This window comes from Myotis nattereri (assembly GCF_964212035.1).
Source record: "Myotis nattereri genome assembly, chromosome: 10".
Taxonomy (NCBI): domain Eukaryota; kingdom Metazoa; phylum Chordata; class Mammalia; order Chiroptera; family Vespertilionidae; genus Myotis; species Myotis nattereri.
In genome coordinates, this window is record NC_138085.1 from 78,359,910 (window position 1) to 78,379,408 (window position 19,499).

General features: G+C 38.2%; 1 protein-coding gene across 1 annotated transcript in view; it reads right to left on the minus strand.

Moving 5' to 3' along the window:
• Positions 1 to 6,862: 6,862 nt before the first annotated feature.
• Positions 6,863 to 19,499, minus strand: part of GEN1 (GEN1 Holliday junction 5' flap endonuclease) — a gene marked incomplete at its 3' end in the record, with an annotated part of 34,962 nt that continues 22,325 nt past the window's right edge. Inside the window, exons 8-14 of the mRNA XM_081101461.1 lie at positions 19,006 to 19,156; positions 18,443 to 18,479; positions 18,271 to 18,351; positions 17,276 to 17,406; positions 15,045 to 15,106; positions 9,216 to 9,356; positions 6,863 to 8,157 (exon numbers count right to left, since the gene is read on the minus strand). Of these exons, the coding sequence (XP_080957587.1) occupies positions 6,863 to 8,157; positions 9,216 to 9,356; positions 15,045 to 15,106; positions 17,276 to 17,406; positions 18,271 to 18,351; positions 18,443 to 18,479; positions 19,006 to 19,156 (1,898 nt within the window). The remainder of the gene's footprint in view (positions 8,158 to 9,215; positions 9,357 to 15,044; positions 15,107 to 17,275; positions 17,407 to 18,270; positions 18,352 to 18,442; positions 18,480 to 19,005; positions 19,157 to 19,499) is intronic.

Below are 19,499 nucleotides of genomic sequence, written 5' to 3' on the forward strand. Positions count from 1 at the left end.
TATGCCTGCTATATAGTAGACACTCAACTAATATTTTGAGTGTATGAATTAAATGTGATAAATACTATCATGGAAGTATGCACAATTTTTCTTCAGGACCACAAAGAGAACAACTAATGGAACTGAATGAATTATGGAAACATAAATATTAGGGAAGGTCCTTCACTAAAGGAATTAGGAGACCCGAGTTCTAGCCCCAACTGAAGCTTTTTCCAGCTGGGTGATTTGAAAAAAATATTTTAAATTCCATGGACCTCCAGCTGGCTGTGATACACAGAAAAACAAAGGGCTCTTTTACAAAGTAGTTGTTCAATAAATATATTAGGTGGCTAAATGAGTAATATATCAGCTGCAAATAATATTTGGTTTATTGAAAATATATTTTTATTGATTTCAGAGAGAAAGGGAGAGGGAGAGAGAAACATCAATGATGAAAAAGAATTATTGATCGGCTGCCTCCTGCAAGCCCCAAACTGGGGATCGAGCCCACAATCTGGGCATATGCTCTGACCAGGAATCTAACCGTGACCTCCTGGTTCATAGATTGACCTCAACCACTGAGTCACACCGACTGGGCTGCAAATTATATCGGAACAAGCACACTGTTCTCATCTCATAAAATCCCCAGAACACCTCTAAATCTATTTAAAAAATTTAAAAAAAAGGACATCTCTATATTGTAAGTATTACCTGGACTAGATGGTCCTAAACTATCAGAGCCAATTGTGGTGCCCAGATTGAACAAATCATGATCAGCAGATCCCCAGAGAAAATGTTTTAATTAGGATTATTTTTCCTTCTGGATATTCAAAATAAACCTTTATATATGGCTTATATGGTCAGAATCTTTTAGCATATTCGTCACGTTCTTTGCTACACTTTGTCCAATTTCTTTTCCCCATTGCCCAAAGATACCCTAGTCTGCTTTCTGCTCGATTCTTCACTTCTCAATCCCTGACCATTCCTTGTCTGCACAGCAATTTGTTCCCTGGAGACCGACATTCCAAATAAGACTCCAACATTCCCTGAGCATGCCAACCGTCTTTATTCTATGTCGTTACCTCAAGCTAATCAATCCCTCATCCACTGAAATGTCCTGTTGTAACACAGCTACAATTCTGCCAATTTTTTGCCTATACTTCAAAGCCCAGTCAAATCTGCCAAAAGAACGTTCCTTCCTCTGATCCAGGTGGCAGTGATTGTCTATTCTATTCATTAAACACCCAATTCCACGCTAACCAACATAATTTATTATTTTTTAAATAATTGATCCTTGTATGTAAATATATTTCTTTATCTTGCTCTTTTCAATTTCTTGAAAATAAGAATTGGGTTTTATGTTACTTTGTATTTCCTGGTGGCCCTTGGCATTTCATGTGCACTTATTCCTGCAATGTCTCCAGGATAAATGAGTGTGCGTGACCACTTAGAACCCAGGAACCAGTTACAGCAAGGCTTGGAAGTACATCCAGGTTAGATGTAACAGGCAACTCAGAGCTTCTGCCATCTCTATTACTATATTTTTATCCCCAGTGATGTCAGGAATTGGTTAAATAAGCAGATCTATACATTAGAAGAAAAGCTTCGCCTAAATATCTGTATCTGAATCATGAGAGCAGAAAATATGTAGAAATAGTGAATAGAGTAAGAAAAGAGAGATAATTTAAGGAACACAAGTATTTAAGGAGCATGAATATTTAAGTCTATGAAGAGTATAACTTGTTTCTATATAGACTTGCCTATTTGGAACATTTTATATAAATTGAATCATACATGTGGTCTTTTGTGACTGGCCTCTTTCACTTAGCATGTTTTCAAGGTTCATCACATTGTAACACTTATTAGTATTTCTTTTTATTGACAACTAGAAGCCCAATGCACGAAATGTGCGCAAGGGTAGGCCCTCACAGCCCCACTGCCTTGGCCCTAGCAGCCCTGGCTGTCATTCCATAAGGTCGTTCTGCCATCCAGTCTAATTAGCATATTAGCTCTATTATATAGGATTGCACGAAGAGACATTTTGTTATCCACTCCTCAGTTGATGGGCATTCTGGTTGTTTACATTTTTGGCTATTATGAATGTTTCTATGGACATCTGTGTACAAGTTTTTGTGTGGATATACGCCTTCATTTCTTAGGTATATACTTGGGAGTGGATAAAATGCATAATGTGGTAACTATGTTTAACCATTTGAGGGGCCACCAGACTTTTTCCAAAGTGGCTACCCAATTTTATATCCCTACCAGGTTAGAAGGGTTCCAAATCCTCCACATCCTCACCAATACTTGTTATTATCTTTTTTATTTAGCCATCCTATCAGGTGGCAAGTGGAATCTCATTGTGGTTTTGATTTTTTCTGATAATGATGAGAATTTTTTCATCATTATTTTGTTTATTGGCCATTTATATATTTTCTTTGGAGAAATTTCTATGCAGATATTTTACCGGAGTTTGAGTTGTCTTATTATTATTGAGCTAAGAGTTCTTTATACAAGCCCCTCTTAATATAAACCCTTTATCATACTTACGATTTGCAAATATTTTCTATTTTGTGGGTTATCTCTTTTCTTTTGTTGTTAGTCCCCACCTGAGGATATTTTTCCCACTGATTTTTTTAGAGAGAGTGAAGGGAGGGGGGTGGAGAAAGTGAGGGAGAGATCGAGAGAGAGAGAGAGAGAGAGAGAGAGAGAGAGAGAGAGAGAGAGACTGGGTGCCTCCTGCACTCACCCTGACCGGCACTGATAATGGAACCTGAGACCCTTTGGTGCTCAGGCTGATGCCCTAACCATTTAACAACACAGCCAGGCCTATCTCTTCATTTTCTTACTGGTGCCCTCTGAAACACAAAGTTTTTATGAAGTTTATTTTTCCTTGTCTGAGGTTTTGGTGCCATATCAAAGAAATCATTTCCTAATTCAAAGTCACAAAGATTTATGTTTGTTTTCATCTAATTACAGCTTTAGCTTTCATATTTAGTTTTTGATCCATTTATCTATCCTAATAAAAGACAAAAAGGGTAATTAACACATTGTATGCGGGAAACGTGTTTACACGTTTTACGTATTTATACGTTCTACCAGTGTAGTAGAGCGCGGGACACGTATTAATACGTTTTTTATAGACTAGCGGTAGAATGCGGGTAACGTATAAATACGTAAACTAAAGTTATCGTAATTTTACTGAACGTTGCCATTTGCGCAAAAAATTAGCAAAAATGGCCCATGCCACCTGTTAGCGAGTGATAAAAACTACCCGCAAACAATGTGTTAACCGTACCTCTGCTGCTTCCCATTGGCTAATCAGGGAGATATGCAAATTAACTGCCAACAAAGATGGCGGCTGGCAGCCATGCAGCTGAAGAGAGCAGGAGGCTTGCTTGCTCCAGTGATGGAGGAAGCCAAGGTTCCCCACTTGCCGCGGCCTGCTCTAAGCTCCGAAAGCAACAGCTCCAAAAGCAACAAAGTTTCACTTATAGAAGCCAAACAAACCCCAGATACCTGCTTTCAGCCAGCCGCAGCCTCAGAGCTGGGAGCACCAGTGAAGGCAACAGAGTTTCAATTATAGAAGGTAAATAAATCCCAGAATAGAAAGAAAAAGAAAAAAAGGAGAGGCTGGGAGCTTCAGTCTCAGGCCAGCCTGAAAACGGCCCTCAGCCCCTCACCCAGACTGGCCAGGCACCCCAGTGGGGACCCCCACCCTGAAGTGGGTGTGACCAGCTGCAAACAGCCATCATCCCCTCACCCAGGCTTGCCAGGCACCCAAGCGGGACCCCCACCCTGATCCGGGACACCCTTCAGGGCAAACCAGCCAGCCCCAGGCTTCTATCCTATATAGTAAAAGGGTAATATGCAAACTGATCCTAACAGCAGAAAGACTGGGAATGACTGGTCACTATGACACACACTGACCACCAGGGGGCAGACGCTTAATGCAGGAGATGCCCTCTGGTGGTCAGTGCACTCCCACATGGGGGAGCTCTGCTCAGACACAAGCCAGGCTAATGGCTGCTAGTACAGTGGTGGTGGTGGGAGCCTCTCCTGCCTCCTCAGCAGCGCTAAGGATGTCCGACTGCAGTTTAGGCCTGCTCCCCGCTGGCAAGTGGACATCCCCCGAGGGCTGCCAGGCTGCCAAAGGGATGTCTGATTGCCAGCTTAGGCCCAATCCCCCGGGGAGCAGGCCTAAGCCAGCAGGTGGTCATCTCCTGAGGGGTTCCAGACTGCGAGAGGGAACAGGCCGGGCTGACAGACACCCGCCCCCCCCAACCGAGTGCACAACTTTTTGTGCATCGGGCCTCTAGTATGTATATATAAGCCCAAGCAACCAGAACAACTGATCACTATGACGCACACTGACCACCAGGGGGCAGACGATCAACACAGGAGCTGCTCCCAGCCCACAGGCGCCAATCAATGATGGGACCTGCCAGCCAAACTCCTGGTCCCTCCCCCCCCCAGCCAGCAGGTCCTGATCGTCCCAATCAGGGCCGGGCCCTGGGCTGGGACATGGAACTGGGGGTGGGTGGCAAGGGAAGGAGGAGGCAGGGAGGTAGGGAGGCGGGGAACCTGATTGGCCCTGATCTCCAGCCAGGCCTAGGGACCCCAACTGTTCATGAATTTCATGCACCGGGCCTCTAGTTGTATACTGTAAGAGGTAGGGGTCAGACTTCATTTTTTGCATATGGCTACCCAGTTGTACCAGTAGTATTGGTTGAATTACTCTTGTTTCTCCCTGAGTTGTCTTGGCACTCTGGTTGAAAATCAATTGAACAGCCGAAACCGGTTTGGCTCAGTGGATAGAGCGTCGGCCTGCGGACTGAAAGGTCCCAGGTTCGATTCCGGTCAGGGGCATGTGCCTGGGTTGCGGGCACATCCCCAGTGGGAGATGTGCAGGAGGCAGCTGATTGATGTTTTTCTCTCATCGATATTTCTGACTCTCTCTCTCTCCCTTCCTCTCTGTAAAAAAATCAATAAAATATATTTAAAAAAAAAAAAAAAGAAAATCAATTGAACATAAATGTGAGAGTATATTTCTGGACCCTCAATTCTATCCCACTGATTTATATGTCTACCTTTATGTGATGACAACAAATTCTTCATTACTGTAGCTTTGTAGTAAATTTTCAAATCAGATTTAAGAAGGGCAATTCCTCCCATTTCTCTTTTTAAAGAGAGCTTTGCCTACTTTGTGTCCCATAAACTTCCATATGAATTTTAGAATCAGCTTGTCAGTTTCTGCAAAGAAATCAGCTGGAATTGATGGGGACTGCACTACATCTGTAAATTAGTTTGCCATCTTAATATCAAGTCTTCTAATCATAACATGGAATGTCTTTCCTTTTATTTAAGTTTCTAAAATTTTTCATTCAACAATACTTTTGCAGTTTTTAGAGTATAAATTCTTTACTTTTGTTAAATTTATTACAAAGCACTTTATTGCTTTTAGTGCTGTTGTACACAGAATTTTCTTAACTTCATTTAGTATTATTCACCAAAGATATATAGACCCACAATCGATGTTTGTATATTGATTTTAAATCCTGCAACTTTGGTGAACTCATTTATCAGTTCTGGTAGTTTTTAGTGGATTCCTTAAGATCTTGTACACGCAAAATTTCGTCATCTGCAAATATTGACAGCTTTACTTTTTCCTGTCCAATCTAATTGCCTCTAGACCAGTGGTTCTCAACCTTCCTGATGCCGTGACCCTTTAATACAGTTCCTCATGTTGTGGTGACCCCCAATTTCATTGTTACAAATTGAACATAATTAAAGCATAGTGATTAATCACAAAAACAATATGTAATTATATATGTGTTTTCTGATGTCTTAGGCGACCCACAAGTTGAGAACCACTGCTCTAAACCAAGCATGTCAAACTCACTGCTGGTGGACAATATGCCTTGTTTATTTAAACGAGGCATATGGCCCAGTGGTCGCAAGTTTGGCATGCTTGCTCTTGATTTTTTGAGTGATAAATGAATAAACAACTTAATATTTGGAGAGGTTGAACTCAATTATTATATAGATTCATTTTTAAAATAAAAGTAAGTTAAAGAAAAAAGTGCTATAGAAGAAAAAGAAAACAGAATAAATGCCACCAAATTAGGAGGCAAGATATCTAATCCCCACATCATTATTAATTAGCTGTGTGATCCTCAGCAAGTTTCTAATTCTCTTCTGATTATATATTCTATTTTTCAAATCTTTTCTCCATTTGGCAAACCTGTTAACTTCTGGGGATATATAAAGAGTAGCTTTCCTTAGTTTATTCAGCATTACAACCATTATTTTTTCTATATATATATCAATCATCTTCCTCCTTTTCCATTTTCCCCTCAGAAAAGAGAATAAAGTTACCAAAGCAAAAGAGCATACTAAAAGTATCTTCACAAGGAGAGAAATATAACTCTCCAAAAAGGCACAATATAAGACATTGAGAGATTTTAGGCAATTATAAAGAATTATCTTCTTGAGAACAAGCTGAAATATAAACACTATAGAGGTTTGTGCAAGACATGGGTATAAATGAGCAAAAAGATGAAGCCTTTACTCTGCCTAGTACTGTATTAACACTTTAAAGCTATGACTAAAGAACAGTCAATAAAGATATAAAATATGGCAAGAGTAAGTTTTAAAAATATACATTATCTAGTTTTACCACAAAGATTATGTTTTAAAATAAAAGTTTTAGGTAACTTTTAAAAATTATAATTTTGATTAAAATGGCAAAAGTATCTCCTGACATATAAACTACATTACATTTTTCTGCCAAACATTAATTAGACACCTTCCTTCTGCCTCTGCTAATGCTGATGATACCAGAATATTAACTAACGCTTAAACATTTTTAATTTCAAGTGTTTTAGAACCTCAGTTTTAATCTCTGACATAAAGGAAGAGGACTATCCAAATAAGTACCAGAGTCATCTTTTTCCTTATGACACTGTAGGGAACTCAGAGAAACTTTGGCTGCATCTGGGAAATAGTTTTCTTCATTTACAGCTGTTTTAGAAGTCTGGACATACTGTTCTGTTTCTTTAATATGTATCTTAGGGTTACTCAATTTGTTAGCATCATTTTTCTTGAATTGGGCTGGTTTGTGCTTCTGAAAACTCTGCTTCATTTTCTCAGTTGCATTCATAGCTTTCCCAAACACTGGGGCACTTTCTTCATCAGAGGAATATCTGTCAAGGCAAACACTTTTCTTCATTACAATTTTCTGAGTGGTTTGCAAGTCAACATTTCTATTATGTTCTAAAGAAGTATTTGGTGGCTCGACTCTAGCATCAGAGGCCTTTACTATCATGTTTTTGACAGAATAGGGTATAGAAGTATTCACTTTATAGTTTTCTGGAAGCAGCTGGTCTCCTTTTAGAACTTTAGAGTTCCTAGATTCCTTTTGCACATAAATTCCTAGATCCTCTGAAAGATGTGATGGACAATCAGAACTACTGCTAGCCTTACAAGATTCTTTTACTGTGTGTACGGATAAAGTTTTCAGGTCTGGCTGTACATTACCCAGAGGATGTAATGATTTTATAAGTATTCGTTCCTTTAAAGGCAGATCCTGACTATGTAAGTTAGTAATGCCAGAAAGTAGATGCTCTTCAGGATTAGTCTTTTGAAGATCCCAACTGAACACTTTATTTGTGGTGCACCATTCTGAGTCACATGACAATTGTCCTGGGATATGTTTAAAGCTATGAGGGATGGCTGTTTCAAGTCCTGATTTTAAGCCATGAGAGCAAGTATTCCTTGGAATAGCTGGAGAATTACTAAAAGAAGTTCCCTCCCAATCAATGCTGCTCAAGTGTAGATCAGCAATCGTCGACACATTATGGGATGAGATATTTGGTTGACTAGATTCTGAAATTAGAGATTTACTGACAGCTGTAATTTGCTGTGAAGCCAAAGGTTTTGAAGAAGACATTAACTGTTCTTGAGTATTCATACAGAGAGCATCTTCAGATAAAAGCAAGCTCTTCAATGACGCAGAAATAGATTCCTGGGGTAATGCCGAATCAGGGAAAATTTCCAAATTTAACTGGGAATTCTGTTTAGAAGAGATTTCACATGTGGGTTTTAAAGTTATGAGTGACTGAAAACTCATCTCATCTGTTTGTGGCAAATTATTTTCTTTAGGCTTAGTTTTCATGCCTGAAAAGAAAAATACAATATAATTAAAACCTGTTTTATTTGACTTAACTTGAATAAACAAATAAACTAAACAGTTCAGATTGAAAACTATATAAGCAATTTTTGCATTTCTGTCCCAGTGCATTCCTAGAAACTGTGTTGTAAGTAATTATAACAAAATAATTAAAAAGGATATATGCATCCTTATGTTCATAGCAGCACAATTTACCATTGGGAAGATCTGGAAACAGCCTAAGTGCCCAGCAGCAGATGAATGGATTAGAAAACTGCGGTACATCTACACAATGGAATACTATGCTGTTGTAAAAAAGAAGGAATTCTTACCATTTCCAACAGCATGGATGGAATTGGAGAGCATTATGCTAAGTGAAATAAGCCAGTCAATGAAAGAAAAATACCACATGATCTCATTTATGGATAATAAAGACCATTATAAACTGATGAACAAAAATAGATACAAAGGCAGAGCAGCATCGAACAGATTGTCAAACTACAGCGGGAAGGCTGGGGAGGGTTGGGGGGCAGGGAGGGTGGGGCAAGAGATCAACCGAAGGACTTGTATGCATGCATATAAGCATAACCAATGGACACAAGACACTGGGAGGTAGGGGAGGCTGGGGAATGTCAAGGGGGGGAAAAAAAAGGAGACATATGTAATACTCTTTGTAATATTTTAAGCAATAAAACAAAATTAAAAAACAAACAAAATAATTAATGACAACATATTATAAAGTATTTTCTTCCAGAAACAATGTTTGATTGAATTTTCTTCCTTAGTTTTTCTGGGAAATAAAGAAAATGTATTTATAATCCAAAATATATTACATATACTACTTGCTCAATAAGTGGTTGGTGTAATTACTATTATTAACACTTGATTAGCTTATCAGACACATATGAGAATGGTTTACTCTTGGCTTTTCAGCTTTAATAGTGTATCAAGACAAAGAAGCAAGTTCTTATATAGAACTTTCAGCAAAATTTAGACAATACTGACTCGTGTAGAACAGATAGCTCCTCTACAACAGCTGTGTGTGGCTATCAAATGAGATACTTACTTTTCTTTTTCTTCTCTTTAATTTCTAACTTTTGTTTGTGGTAAACAGCAACAATCTCTGGAAAAGCTGCTTCAAATAATGATTCTTCTTCTATTGTTTGTAGAACTAATTCTCCATATTTATCTTCTATAGCATAATGTTCTAAAAGATTAAAAATACAGTAAAACAGCCTTAATTACAGATATGAAAAATTCAATTTTCCAGGTAACAAAGTTTACCAGGTAAACTAAGTCATCCACAATGGATGATTTATTGCAAATATTGCTTTATAACATCTCTATTCTAATAATCTGCTGATTCTAGTATAGAATTGATTTTCTTCTGCCTAACAAGAGTTGGAAGATTATTTTTTTATATCCTTCATTGTTTAAAGTATTACATATGTCTCCTTTTTCCCCCATTGACCTCTCCCCGGCCATTCCCACCCCCCAGCACATGCCCTCACCCCCTACTGTCTGTTCCTATGGGTTATGTTTATATGCATGCATACAAGTCTTTTGGTTGCTCTCATACTCCCCACTCCTCACCCCCCTACCCCCCACCCCCACCTTCCCTTTGAGGTTGGACAGTCTGTTTGATGCTTCTATGTCTCTGGATCTATTTTTGTTCATCAGTTTATGTTGTTCATTATATTCCACAAATAAGTGAGATTGTGTGATATTTATCTTTCTCTGACTGGCTTATTTCACTTAGCATAATGCTCTTCAGGTCCATCCATGCTGTTGCAAATGGTAAAAGTTCCTTCTTCTTTATAGCAGCTAGTATTCCATTGTGTAGAAATACCACAGTTTTCTAATCCACTTATCTGCTGATGAGTACTTAGGCTGGTTCCAAATCTTAGCTATTGTAAATTGTGCTGCTATGAGCACAGGGGTGCATATATCCTTTCTGATTGGTATTTCTGATTCCTTGGGATATTTCCTAGAAGTGGGATCACTGGGTCAAATGAGAGTTCCATTTTTAATTTTTTGAGTAAACTCCATACTGGCTGTACCAGTCTGCATTCCCATCAGCAGTACACGAGGGTTCCTTTTTCTCCACATCCTCTCCAAGTCTTGTCGTTTGTTGATGATAGCCATTCTGGCAGGTGTGAGATGGTACCTCATTGTTTTGATTTGCATCTCTCAGATGACTGGTGACTTTGAGCATGTTTCCATATGTCTCTTGGTCTTCTGTATGTCCACTTTCAAAACCTGTCTATTTAGGTCCTTTGCCCATTTTTTTTTTATTGGATTGTTTATCTTCATTTTGTTAAGTTGTATGAGTTCCCTATAAATTTTGAAGATTAAACCCTTGTCAGATATAACATTGGCAAATATGTTCTCCCATGCAGTGGGCTTTCTTGTTGTTTCATTGATGGTTTCTTTTGCTGTGCAGAAGGTTTTATTTTGATGTAGTCCCATTTGTTTATTTTCTCCTTAGTTTCCATTGTCCTAGGAGCTGTATCGGTAAAGATATTGCTATGACATATTTCTGATATTTTGCTGCCTATGGATTTTTCTAAGATTTTTATGGTTTCCTGTCTTACGTTTAAGCCCTTTATCCATTTTGAGTTTATTTTTGCATATTTCTGCCTGCCAGCCTGGTCACCCCCACTTGCCCCCGCTGCCAGCCTGGTTGCCCCCAACTGCCCGCATCTGCCGGCCTGGTTGCCCCTAACTGCCCACCCCTGCCAGCCAGGGCGCCCTTTACTGCTGCCCCTGCTGGCCTGGTGGCCCCCAAGAGACTGTTTTGACTCCATTGTATGTTCTTGCCTCCTTTGTCAAGTATTAATTAAGCATAATGGCTTGGGTCGATTTCTGGGTTCTCTCTTCTGTTCCATTGGTCTATAAGTCTGTTCTTGTGCTAGTACCAGGCAGCTTTGAGAACAGTAGCTTTGTAATATAGCTTGATATCTGGTATTGTGATCCCTCCAACTTTGTTCTTCTAGTAGGAGATTACTTTTAAATTAGAACTTTAAAGTCTCTTGTTTCAGAGGCAGAAGGAGCAGCGTAGAGAATAAGTCTTTGTGTAGGTAAGGTTAAATGGTTTAGTTCAGTATAATAAGTGTTTAAGACCCAGATAAAGAATGGGAATAGACAGTTGACTAAAACTTCAATATTAACTTTCTTTAGTGGTGTCTAATGAAAAGAACAGGATTGAAAGGGTCATCAAAAATATTACAGTAGTCCCGGAGAGAACCAAGATGGCGGCATAGGTTAACGCCAGAGTTTGCTGCTTTGAACAACTACTTCAAAAGTGAAACCAAAAAACGGAAGGGACATCACCCAGAACCACAGGAACGCTGGCTGAGTGGAAGTCCTACAACTAGGAGGAAAGAGAAACGCATACGGACACTCAGAGGAGGCGCAGTGCTGAAGTCAAATTCTGAGGTGCGGAGTGCGCAGAGCGGGCTGGCGGCGGAGGGCGCGGTTGGCGTTTTCAATCGGGAGGGAGTCGCAGACTCTGAGCTCCAGATACAGGCGAGTCTTTAGGGACCCAGACTCAAACGGGAGAAGCGGGACTGTCTGGCTTCGGTCAGAGCGAGTGCAGCTTTCTCTCCGAGGTTTACAGCCATTGCTGGGACTCAGAGAGGCAGAGCCCCTGGGGACAGGACTGAGAGCCGCCAGAACTGCTCTCTCTGGCCCACCCTGTTGATCCTGTGCGACCCTCCCTGCCCAAGCCCTGCACAGAGGCATTTGCCGGATAGCCTCAGGCAAAGGCTAGATTAGCACCTCCCTAGAGGACAGAAGTTCTCTCACTGCAGACACAGCTGATTCTCATATACACTTGGCCTGGAGGTCAAACCCTCCCTGGAATTAGCTACAACAATCAAGATTTAACTATAAGACTGCGAACAAAGACCACTAGGGGGTGCACCAAGAAAGCATAACAAAATGCGGAGACAAAGAAACAGGACAAAATTGTCAATGGAAGATATAGAGTTCAGAACCACACTTTTAAGGTCTCTCAAGAACTGTTTAGAAGCCGCCGATAAACTTAATGAGATCTACAAGAAAACTAATGAGACCCTCGATCTTATATTGGGGAACCAACTAGAAATTAAGCATACACTGACTGAAATAAAGGATAATATACAGACTCCCGACAGCAGACCAGAGGAGCGCAAGAATCAAGTCAATGATTTGAAATGCGAGGAAGCAAAAAACACCCAACTGGAAAAGCAAAATGAAAAAAGAATCCAAAAATGCGAGGATAGTGTAAGGAGCCTCTGGGACAGCTTCAAGCGTACCAACATCAGAATTATAGGGGTGCCAGAAGATGAGAGAGAGCAGGATATTGAAAACCTATTTGAAGAAATAATGACAGAAAACTTCCCCCACCTGGTGAAAGAAATGGACTTACAGGTCCAAGAAGCGCGGAGAACCCCAAACAAAAGGAATCCAAAGAGGACCACACCAAGACACATCATAATTAAAATGCCAAGAGCAAAAGATAAAGAGAGAATCTTAAAAGCAGCAAGAGAAAGAAACTCAGTTACCTACAAGGGAATACCCATACGACTGTCAGCTGATTTCTCAACAGAAACTTTGCAGGCCAGAAGGGAGTGGCAAGAAATATTCAAAGTGATGAATACCAAGAACCTACAACCAAGATTACTTTATCCAGCAAAGCTATCATTCAGAATTGAAGGTCAGATAAAGAGCTTCACAGATAAGGAAAAGCTAAAGGAGTTCATCACCACCAAACCAGGATTATATGAAATGCTGAAAGGTATCCTTTAAGAAGAGGAAGAGGAAGAAAAAGGTAAAGATACAAATTATGAACAACAAATATGCATCTATCAACAAGTGAATCTAAGAATCAAGTGAATAAATAATCTGATGAACAGAATGAACTGTTGATTATAATAGAATCAGGGACATAGAAAGGGAATGGACTGACTATTCTTGGGGGGGAAAGGGGTGTGGGGGATACGGGAAGAGACTGAACAAAAATCGTGCACCTATGGATGAGGACAGTGGGTGGGGAGTGAGGGCGGAGGGTGGGGCGGGAACTGGGAGGAGGGGAGTTATGGGGGGGAAAAAAAGAGGAACAAATGTAATAATCTGAACAATAAAGTTTAATTAAAAAAAAAAAGAAAAAGAAAAAAAAATATTACAGTAGTCCCCTTTATCCATGGGGTTATAAACCCCATCAGCAGTGCATGAGATCTCCAGTGAATACCTGAAACCACCAATAGTATCAAACCCCATACATACTATGTTTTTTTCTATACACATATACTTATGGTAAAGTTTAATTTATAAATAGGCACAGTAAGAGATTAACAACAACAATAATAAAATAGAATGATTATAGCAATGTACTATCATTAAAGTTATGTGAATGTGGTCTCTCTCTCAAAATATCTTATTGTAGTGTACTCACCTGTCAACTCAAGGAAGCACTCTAAAGCTTCTCTTTGGTATGCCCAAATGCATCACTACTCTTGCGCTTTGGAGCCATTATTAAGTAAAATAAGGGTTACATGAACACAATCATTGCAATACTGTGACAGTCAATCTGATGGCTGAGATGGCTACTATGTGACTAATGGGTGGGCTGCATATACAGGCTAAATATGCTAGACAAAGGGATGTTTCATATCTCAGGCAGAACAGAGCAGGAAATCACAAGAATTTATCAGAAAGGCACATAATTTAAAACTTATGAATTGTTTATTTCTGGAATTTCCCAGTTAATATTTTTGAACTGTGACTGACTGCTGGTAACTAAAACCATGTTAAATGTAACCCCCTGATAAGGGGTTTATACTGTACTATTTTCCAGGTTTTATCCATCTTTTGAAGATATACCCAGGCTTAGTGATAAATGAAAATGAGAGGGTTTATATGTAAATTCACAATAAGATATATAAGTAACAGTCTAAATTTTTGCATTTATCCTACATGAGGGAAAATAGCTCAAGAGAGGCCAAACTCTAATGAAAATATTAGTTGATGAGTATAATAAAGTAGAAATAATAGAAATCGGTGAATTTAAGGTGTTTCTCAGTTAAACTAGCTTGGGGTACATTTTCCCCTTAAAGGGCAGCTCCCAAAAAGATAAGTGAAAGTGGGCATCCAATCCTCAGTTCTAGACAGATCTGCACGGCCAAAGTGGGTTAATGTCACTTTCCTTCCTGAAAATAGACTAAGGTTTGTGGGACTGCTTCCAAGCAGTTTTCAAAATTCTTCAGCTTTCTACCTTCTTCTTATTGCTTAGAACAGTTTATCTAATTCTTTATTGATTTCATTCTTCAAGTTACCTACAACTTAAACCTTCACTGATAAATCTACTCTCTCACTCATTCACCCATAATCACACAATATAATCTCAATGCCAAACAGAAATGAAACTGGGATTATTTTCCATTTAAATAATCTGTGCTTTTCTTGCCTTTGGTTTTGGTGCTAATTCAAGTTTACTGTATTTCTGTCTATAACAAAAATAAGAGTAAGACAACTAAAAATTCCCATGAAAACTAAAGAGTAAGAAAATGAGAGGAAGAGTACCCCACAGTGAAATCCAATGAGCAGACCATTTGTAGCAGTATTTTCTTGAAAAATACCAAACCAAACTATCTCCATATTATATTTTAAACACTAAGTACAAAAGAAATGCCAATTTAAGACATTAAAATAAAATTATTTGAAGTCTTTAATCTTTACTATTAGTCAAAGCCTATTTAAATAGCACAGGGAAACTATGAAATTAACCCTGGGTACATATTTCTTCTCTATTTTTTACATACATACATATATTTTACATATGTGTACAATATTTGCTAAACATATATGGTTTAATGTTATAAAAGCTGCTTAAACTGCTTAAAATGATACATACCAGGCTTTTCCCACTCTATTTCAAAGCAATGAACTCCATTTCTGATCCGGTTTTTAACAATTCTGAAAAACAAATTCATCTAATGAAGTTCAATTGCATGAGTAACTTGTAAGTTTTCAATTTATAGATTGGATAATTAAATATGCATTGATTCTTATTCTATTTTTATAATATTAAAAATATTGTGAGGAATAACCACATTGTTATTCAACTAACTTATACAAAAGATTTTATTGTTAGGGGTATAGGGCTTATAATTATTAGAGTGTATGAGTAGATTGTTCATTATTATTCAGTGTACCACTTTTCCATAATAATTTTTGCTTTAAAGTCTATTCTGTTTCTGTTAATTTTTCTACATCACTTTGGTAAATATTTGCCTGGCAAATCTTTTAAGTCTCCTTATTTTCTAACTTAGTGTATATTCTGTACATGCCCTATAAGAATATTGATGAATTTTGTTTACTCATCCAATAAAATGTCTTTTAATAAATGAGATTAATCTACTTACATTTACTGTGATTACTAACATAGTGGAACTCATTCCTGTTTCTTATTTTGTGTTTTCTGTTACCAAGCTTTTTCTTCACTACTTCCCACTTCCTCCTTCTTATACTTTTTTGGCTTGGTAATTTTGTGTGTGCTTTTTTTTTAAGTCCTTACCTGAGGAGATGTGTATTGATTTTAGAAAGAGAAGGGAGAAGGAGAGAAGGAGAAACATCGATGTGAGAAATACCAATTGGTTACCTTCTGTATGTGCCCTGCCCAGAATCGAACCATAACCTTTTGGTGTAGGGGAACCAACTGAACCACCAGGCCAGGGCTTGGTTTGATAGTATTATTTTAAGAATTGGTTTAGAAGATACTGGATTTCTAAAGTTTTAGTGGTTACCATTATATGTCTACACATATACTTTGGAGTTTATGATCATATTTTAACGATCAAGCATTATGCAGATATTTATATACATATTTTTTCCAGTCAGTTTATTAATTTGGCTATGTTTTATCAATTTTGTGCTGACCACTATTTCTTGTTATCTACATTTTCCCTCTGGGTTCAGTTTTCTTCTTGCTGAATGAAGTACATCCTTTAATAGTGCTTTTAATGAGGACCTGTGAATGGTAAACTTAGTCTTCATATGTATGAAAACGCCTTACCAACCAGTGAATAATATTTTAATAATGTTTAGGCTGCCAATTATTTTTATTCAAAGTTTTAAAATGTTATCCTGTCATCTCTTGACATCTATTACTATTATGAAAGATGTGTGCTATCTCATTGTCTTTTCTTTGTTGTTTATCTTTTTTCTTTAATACTTTCCTGCAAACTTTTTATTTTGAAAGTTTCAAACCTTTAGAAAGCTTGCAAGAATAGTGCAAAGATCACTGACATACCCTTCACTGAGGTCCCTCTATTCACTTTACACTTTTGTTCCTTTTTTGGTCACTGAAATAGTTATCTGGTTAAGCTTGGCTATATCTTATTATAATATTGATTTCTTTTAATCTATTATAACTAGGTATTTGAAGCAGGAAAGTATGTCAGAGTTTGAAGTTATTATGTTAGCTTGGCTGTAAGCCCTGACTAAGCTTTTATTTATTCCGGGAGACCTTTCCTCTATCTTTATAAAGATACTAGAGGCCCGGTGCACGAAATTCGTGTACAGTGAGGGGATGGGGGGTGGTGTGTGTCCCCTCAGCCCAGCCTGCACCCTCTCCATTCCGGGACCCTTTGGGGGATGTCCGACTGCCAGTTTAGGCCCAATCCCAGGGCTCGGGCCTAAACCAGCAGTCAGACATCCCTTTCACAATCCAGGACCGCTGGCTCCTAACTGCTCACCTGCCTGCCTGCCTGATTGCCCCTAACTTCCCCCCACCGACAGCATGATCACCCCTTACTGACACCCCTGCTGGCCTGGTTGCCAACTGTCCCCCCGCCGGCCTGGTCGCCGCCAACTGCCCCCCTGCCGGCCTGGTCGCCCCCAACTACTCCCCCCCACTGGCCTGGTTGCCCCATGCAGCCTGCTGTTCAGTCGTTTGGTCATCCCTCACTAACCCCCCCCTACTGGCCTTGTTGTCCCACATTGCCTGCCAGCCTGCTGTTTGGTTGTTACTGTTACTGTGACAGCATCCTGGATAATTTGCATATTCCTCTATTATTAGTATAGATTAAGAAGAAAATTTTAGATCATAAGATATTCAAATGCAAACACACACAAAATTCATACCGAATTGGCTGTAGTTGATTAGAGTGTCTTCTACCAAGTTTTCTTTCTATCATGTCATAGTGGGTCAAAAGTACCAACAATTTCTCACATGCATAGTGATTGGGCCAATCCATTTTTTCAAGAGTAAATCTCTGTAAATATAATAAAAATAAAATAAGATTTTCTTATCTCTTGGAGACAAAGAGCACTCAGATGATATTATTTTTTCCTTCAGAATGAACATTAAAGTAGTATCACTGACAGAACAATGAGCCTCCTAAAGAGTCATTAGTACATAGTAATTAAGTGTGAGGGTTCTCCATTTGTATGTCAGCATGATATTTCCTAGATGTTGGGTAAGTTACTTAACTTCTCTCAGCCTCAGGTAAAACATAACCCAGCTCACAGATTATGAAGATTAAGTCACATTATATGTAATGTGTTTTTAAAAAAAGCAAATTTTAAATGTTCAATAATTGTTCACCATTATTATTTCTGTTGTTGATAGGAATAAGCAAGAAGTAGTTATAATTTACTGAGCCACTGTTTCCCTAGCCACTCTATTAGAGTTAATATAAATAATCTCATTTAATCCTCACAGTGACTTTGTAAGATAATATTATTTCTATTTTGAGGATAACACATATCCAGTGTCACACAGTGAGTGATAGACTATCCAAATCTAAATTTATATAACTGATTATAAATCACAATGTCCGTGCAAATTAATATACCAGTACTTGATCCTGACATTCTTTGGTTATCAGTCCCTCTCTCCCAATATACCGCTGAATACAATATATCTGTACAAGGTATTTAAGGTGTTTTCTAACAAACAGCATAATTACAATTTGCCTTATGGTCTGCAAAGTACAGTTACTATGTAGCAAAGAAATGAAGACTAGAAATAAATGCTGAAAAAAGCATGGGTGCCAATAGCAGACCATTCAAAGTGATTATCCTTTCTATCTTCCTACTATTCAACTTCATACTGTAAAGAATTTATTTTCAGATACCTGAAACAATAATAAATCAGGTCTTTGGTACCTGACTGCCTTTACCAATTTATCCTTGTTCAAAAGGAATTCTTGAATAACCTAACAAGAGAAAAGAAAATAGAAATTGAGATTTCAAACTTTTTTAAAAAAAAACTTCTGAAATAAACACACTTGAATTATTAGTTAATACCTCATGGAATGGGAATCCTTCACAACTGCAAGCTTTTCTGAAAATAGATTATATACATGTTGTTAATACAATCAGACTAAAACCATATCTCATCTAATCTCTCATTTAATGAAAAATGTCTGTATAGTATCTCAGTCATCAAGTTTCACTTTGAATAACTACTATATTACCATCTCCTGAAATGGCCTATATTTTTAGTAAATTCAAGAAAAGGATTTTGTAAAATGTTATTAATTTAGACATGGGGGAAGGCTATATGGAAATAATTCAACCACAGGTATATAAAATAGGTCATGCCAGAAAAGAATGAGTTAAAAACAAAACTTACTTCTTTTTTTTTTTAAATATATTTTATTGATTTTTTACAGAGAGGAAGGGAGAGAAATAGAGAGTTAGAAACATCGATGAGAGAGAAACATCGATCAGCTGCCTCCTGCACATCTCCTACTGGGGAGGTGCCCGCAACCCAGGTACATGCCCTTGACCGGAATCGAACCTGGGACCTTTCAGTCCGCAAGCCGACGCTCTATCCACTGAGCCAAACCGGTTTTGGCAAAACTTACTTCTTAATATTGTTCTCTATTGTAATCAGTTGCCTGTCCTGCTCCGTTCGGTGCCACTCACAGGGACAACAGTATTCATAATCATGTGGTTCACAATATCGATCAGTTTGACATAATTTGCATCCATTATGTTCATGATCCTTAGGTGAACCTTTAGGGAGGTATAAGAAAGTATGATTTTCACTGCTTTTTACAATTATCTTCTATTATACTTTTTTTTCTTGCACTTACCCATTTTCAAAAATGAATACTGCCTAGCAGAGTGCCTGGCTTTCAACATATTTAGGTCTCTATTTGTCTTACTATGTTTTCATTAACATTATTACATTATAGATGAAATCATGGAAGAAAATCATGGAAGAGAATAATGCACACTATAGTAATCTTTAAGGTGTAGTAGATCCTAAGCTACTAATATCACATGACACTTTGTTTCTGTAAATTCCATGATCTGAAAGTGTTAATTTGTAACTTGAAATTATACATTCATAATA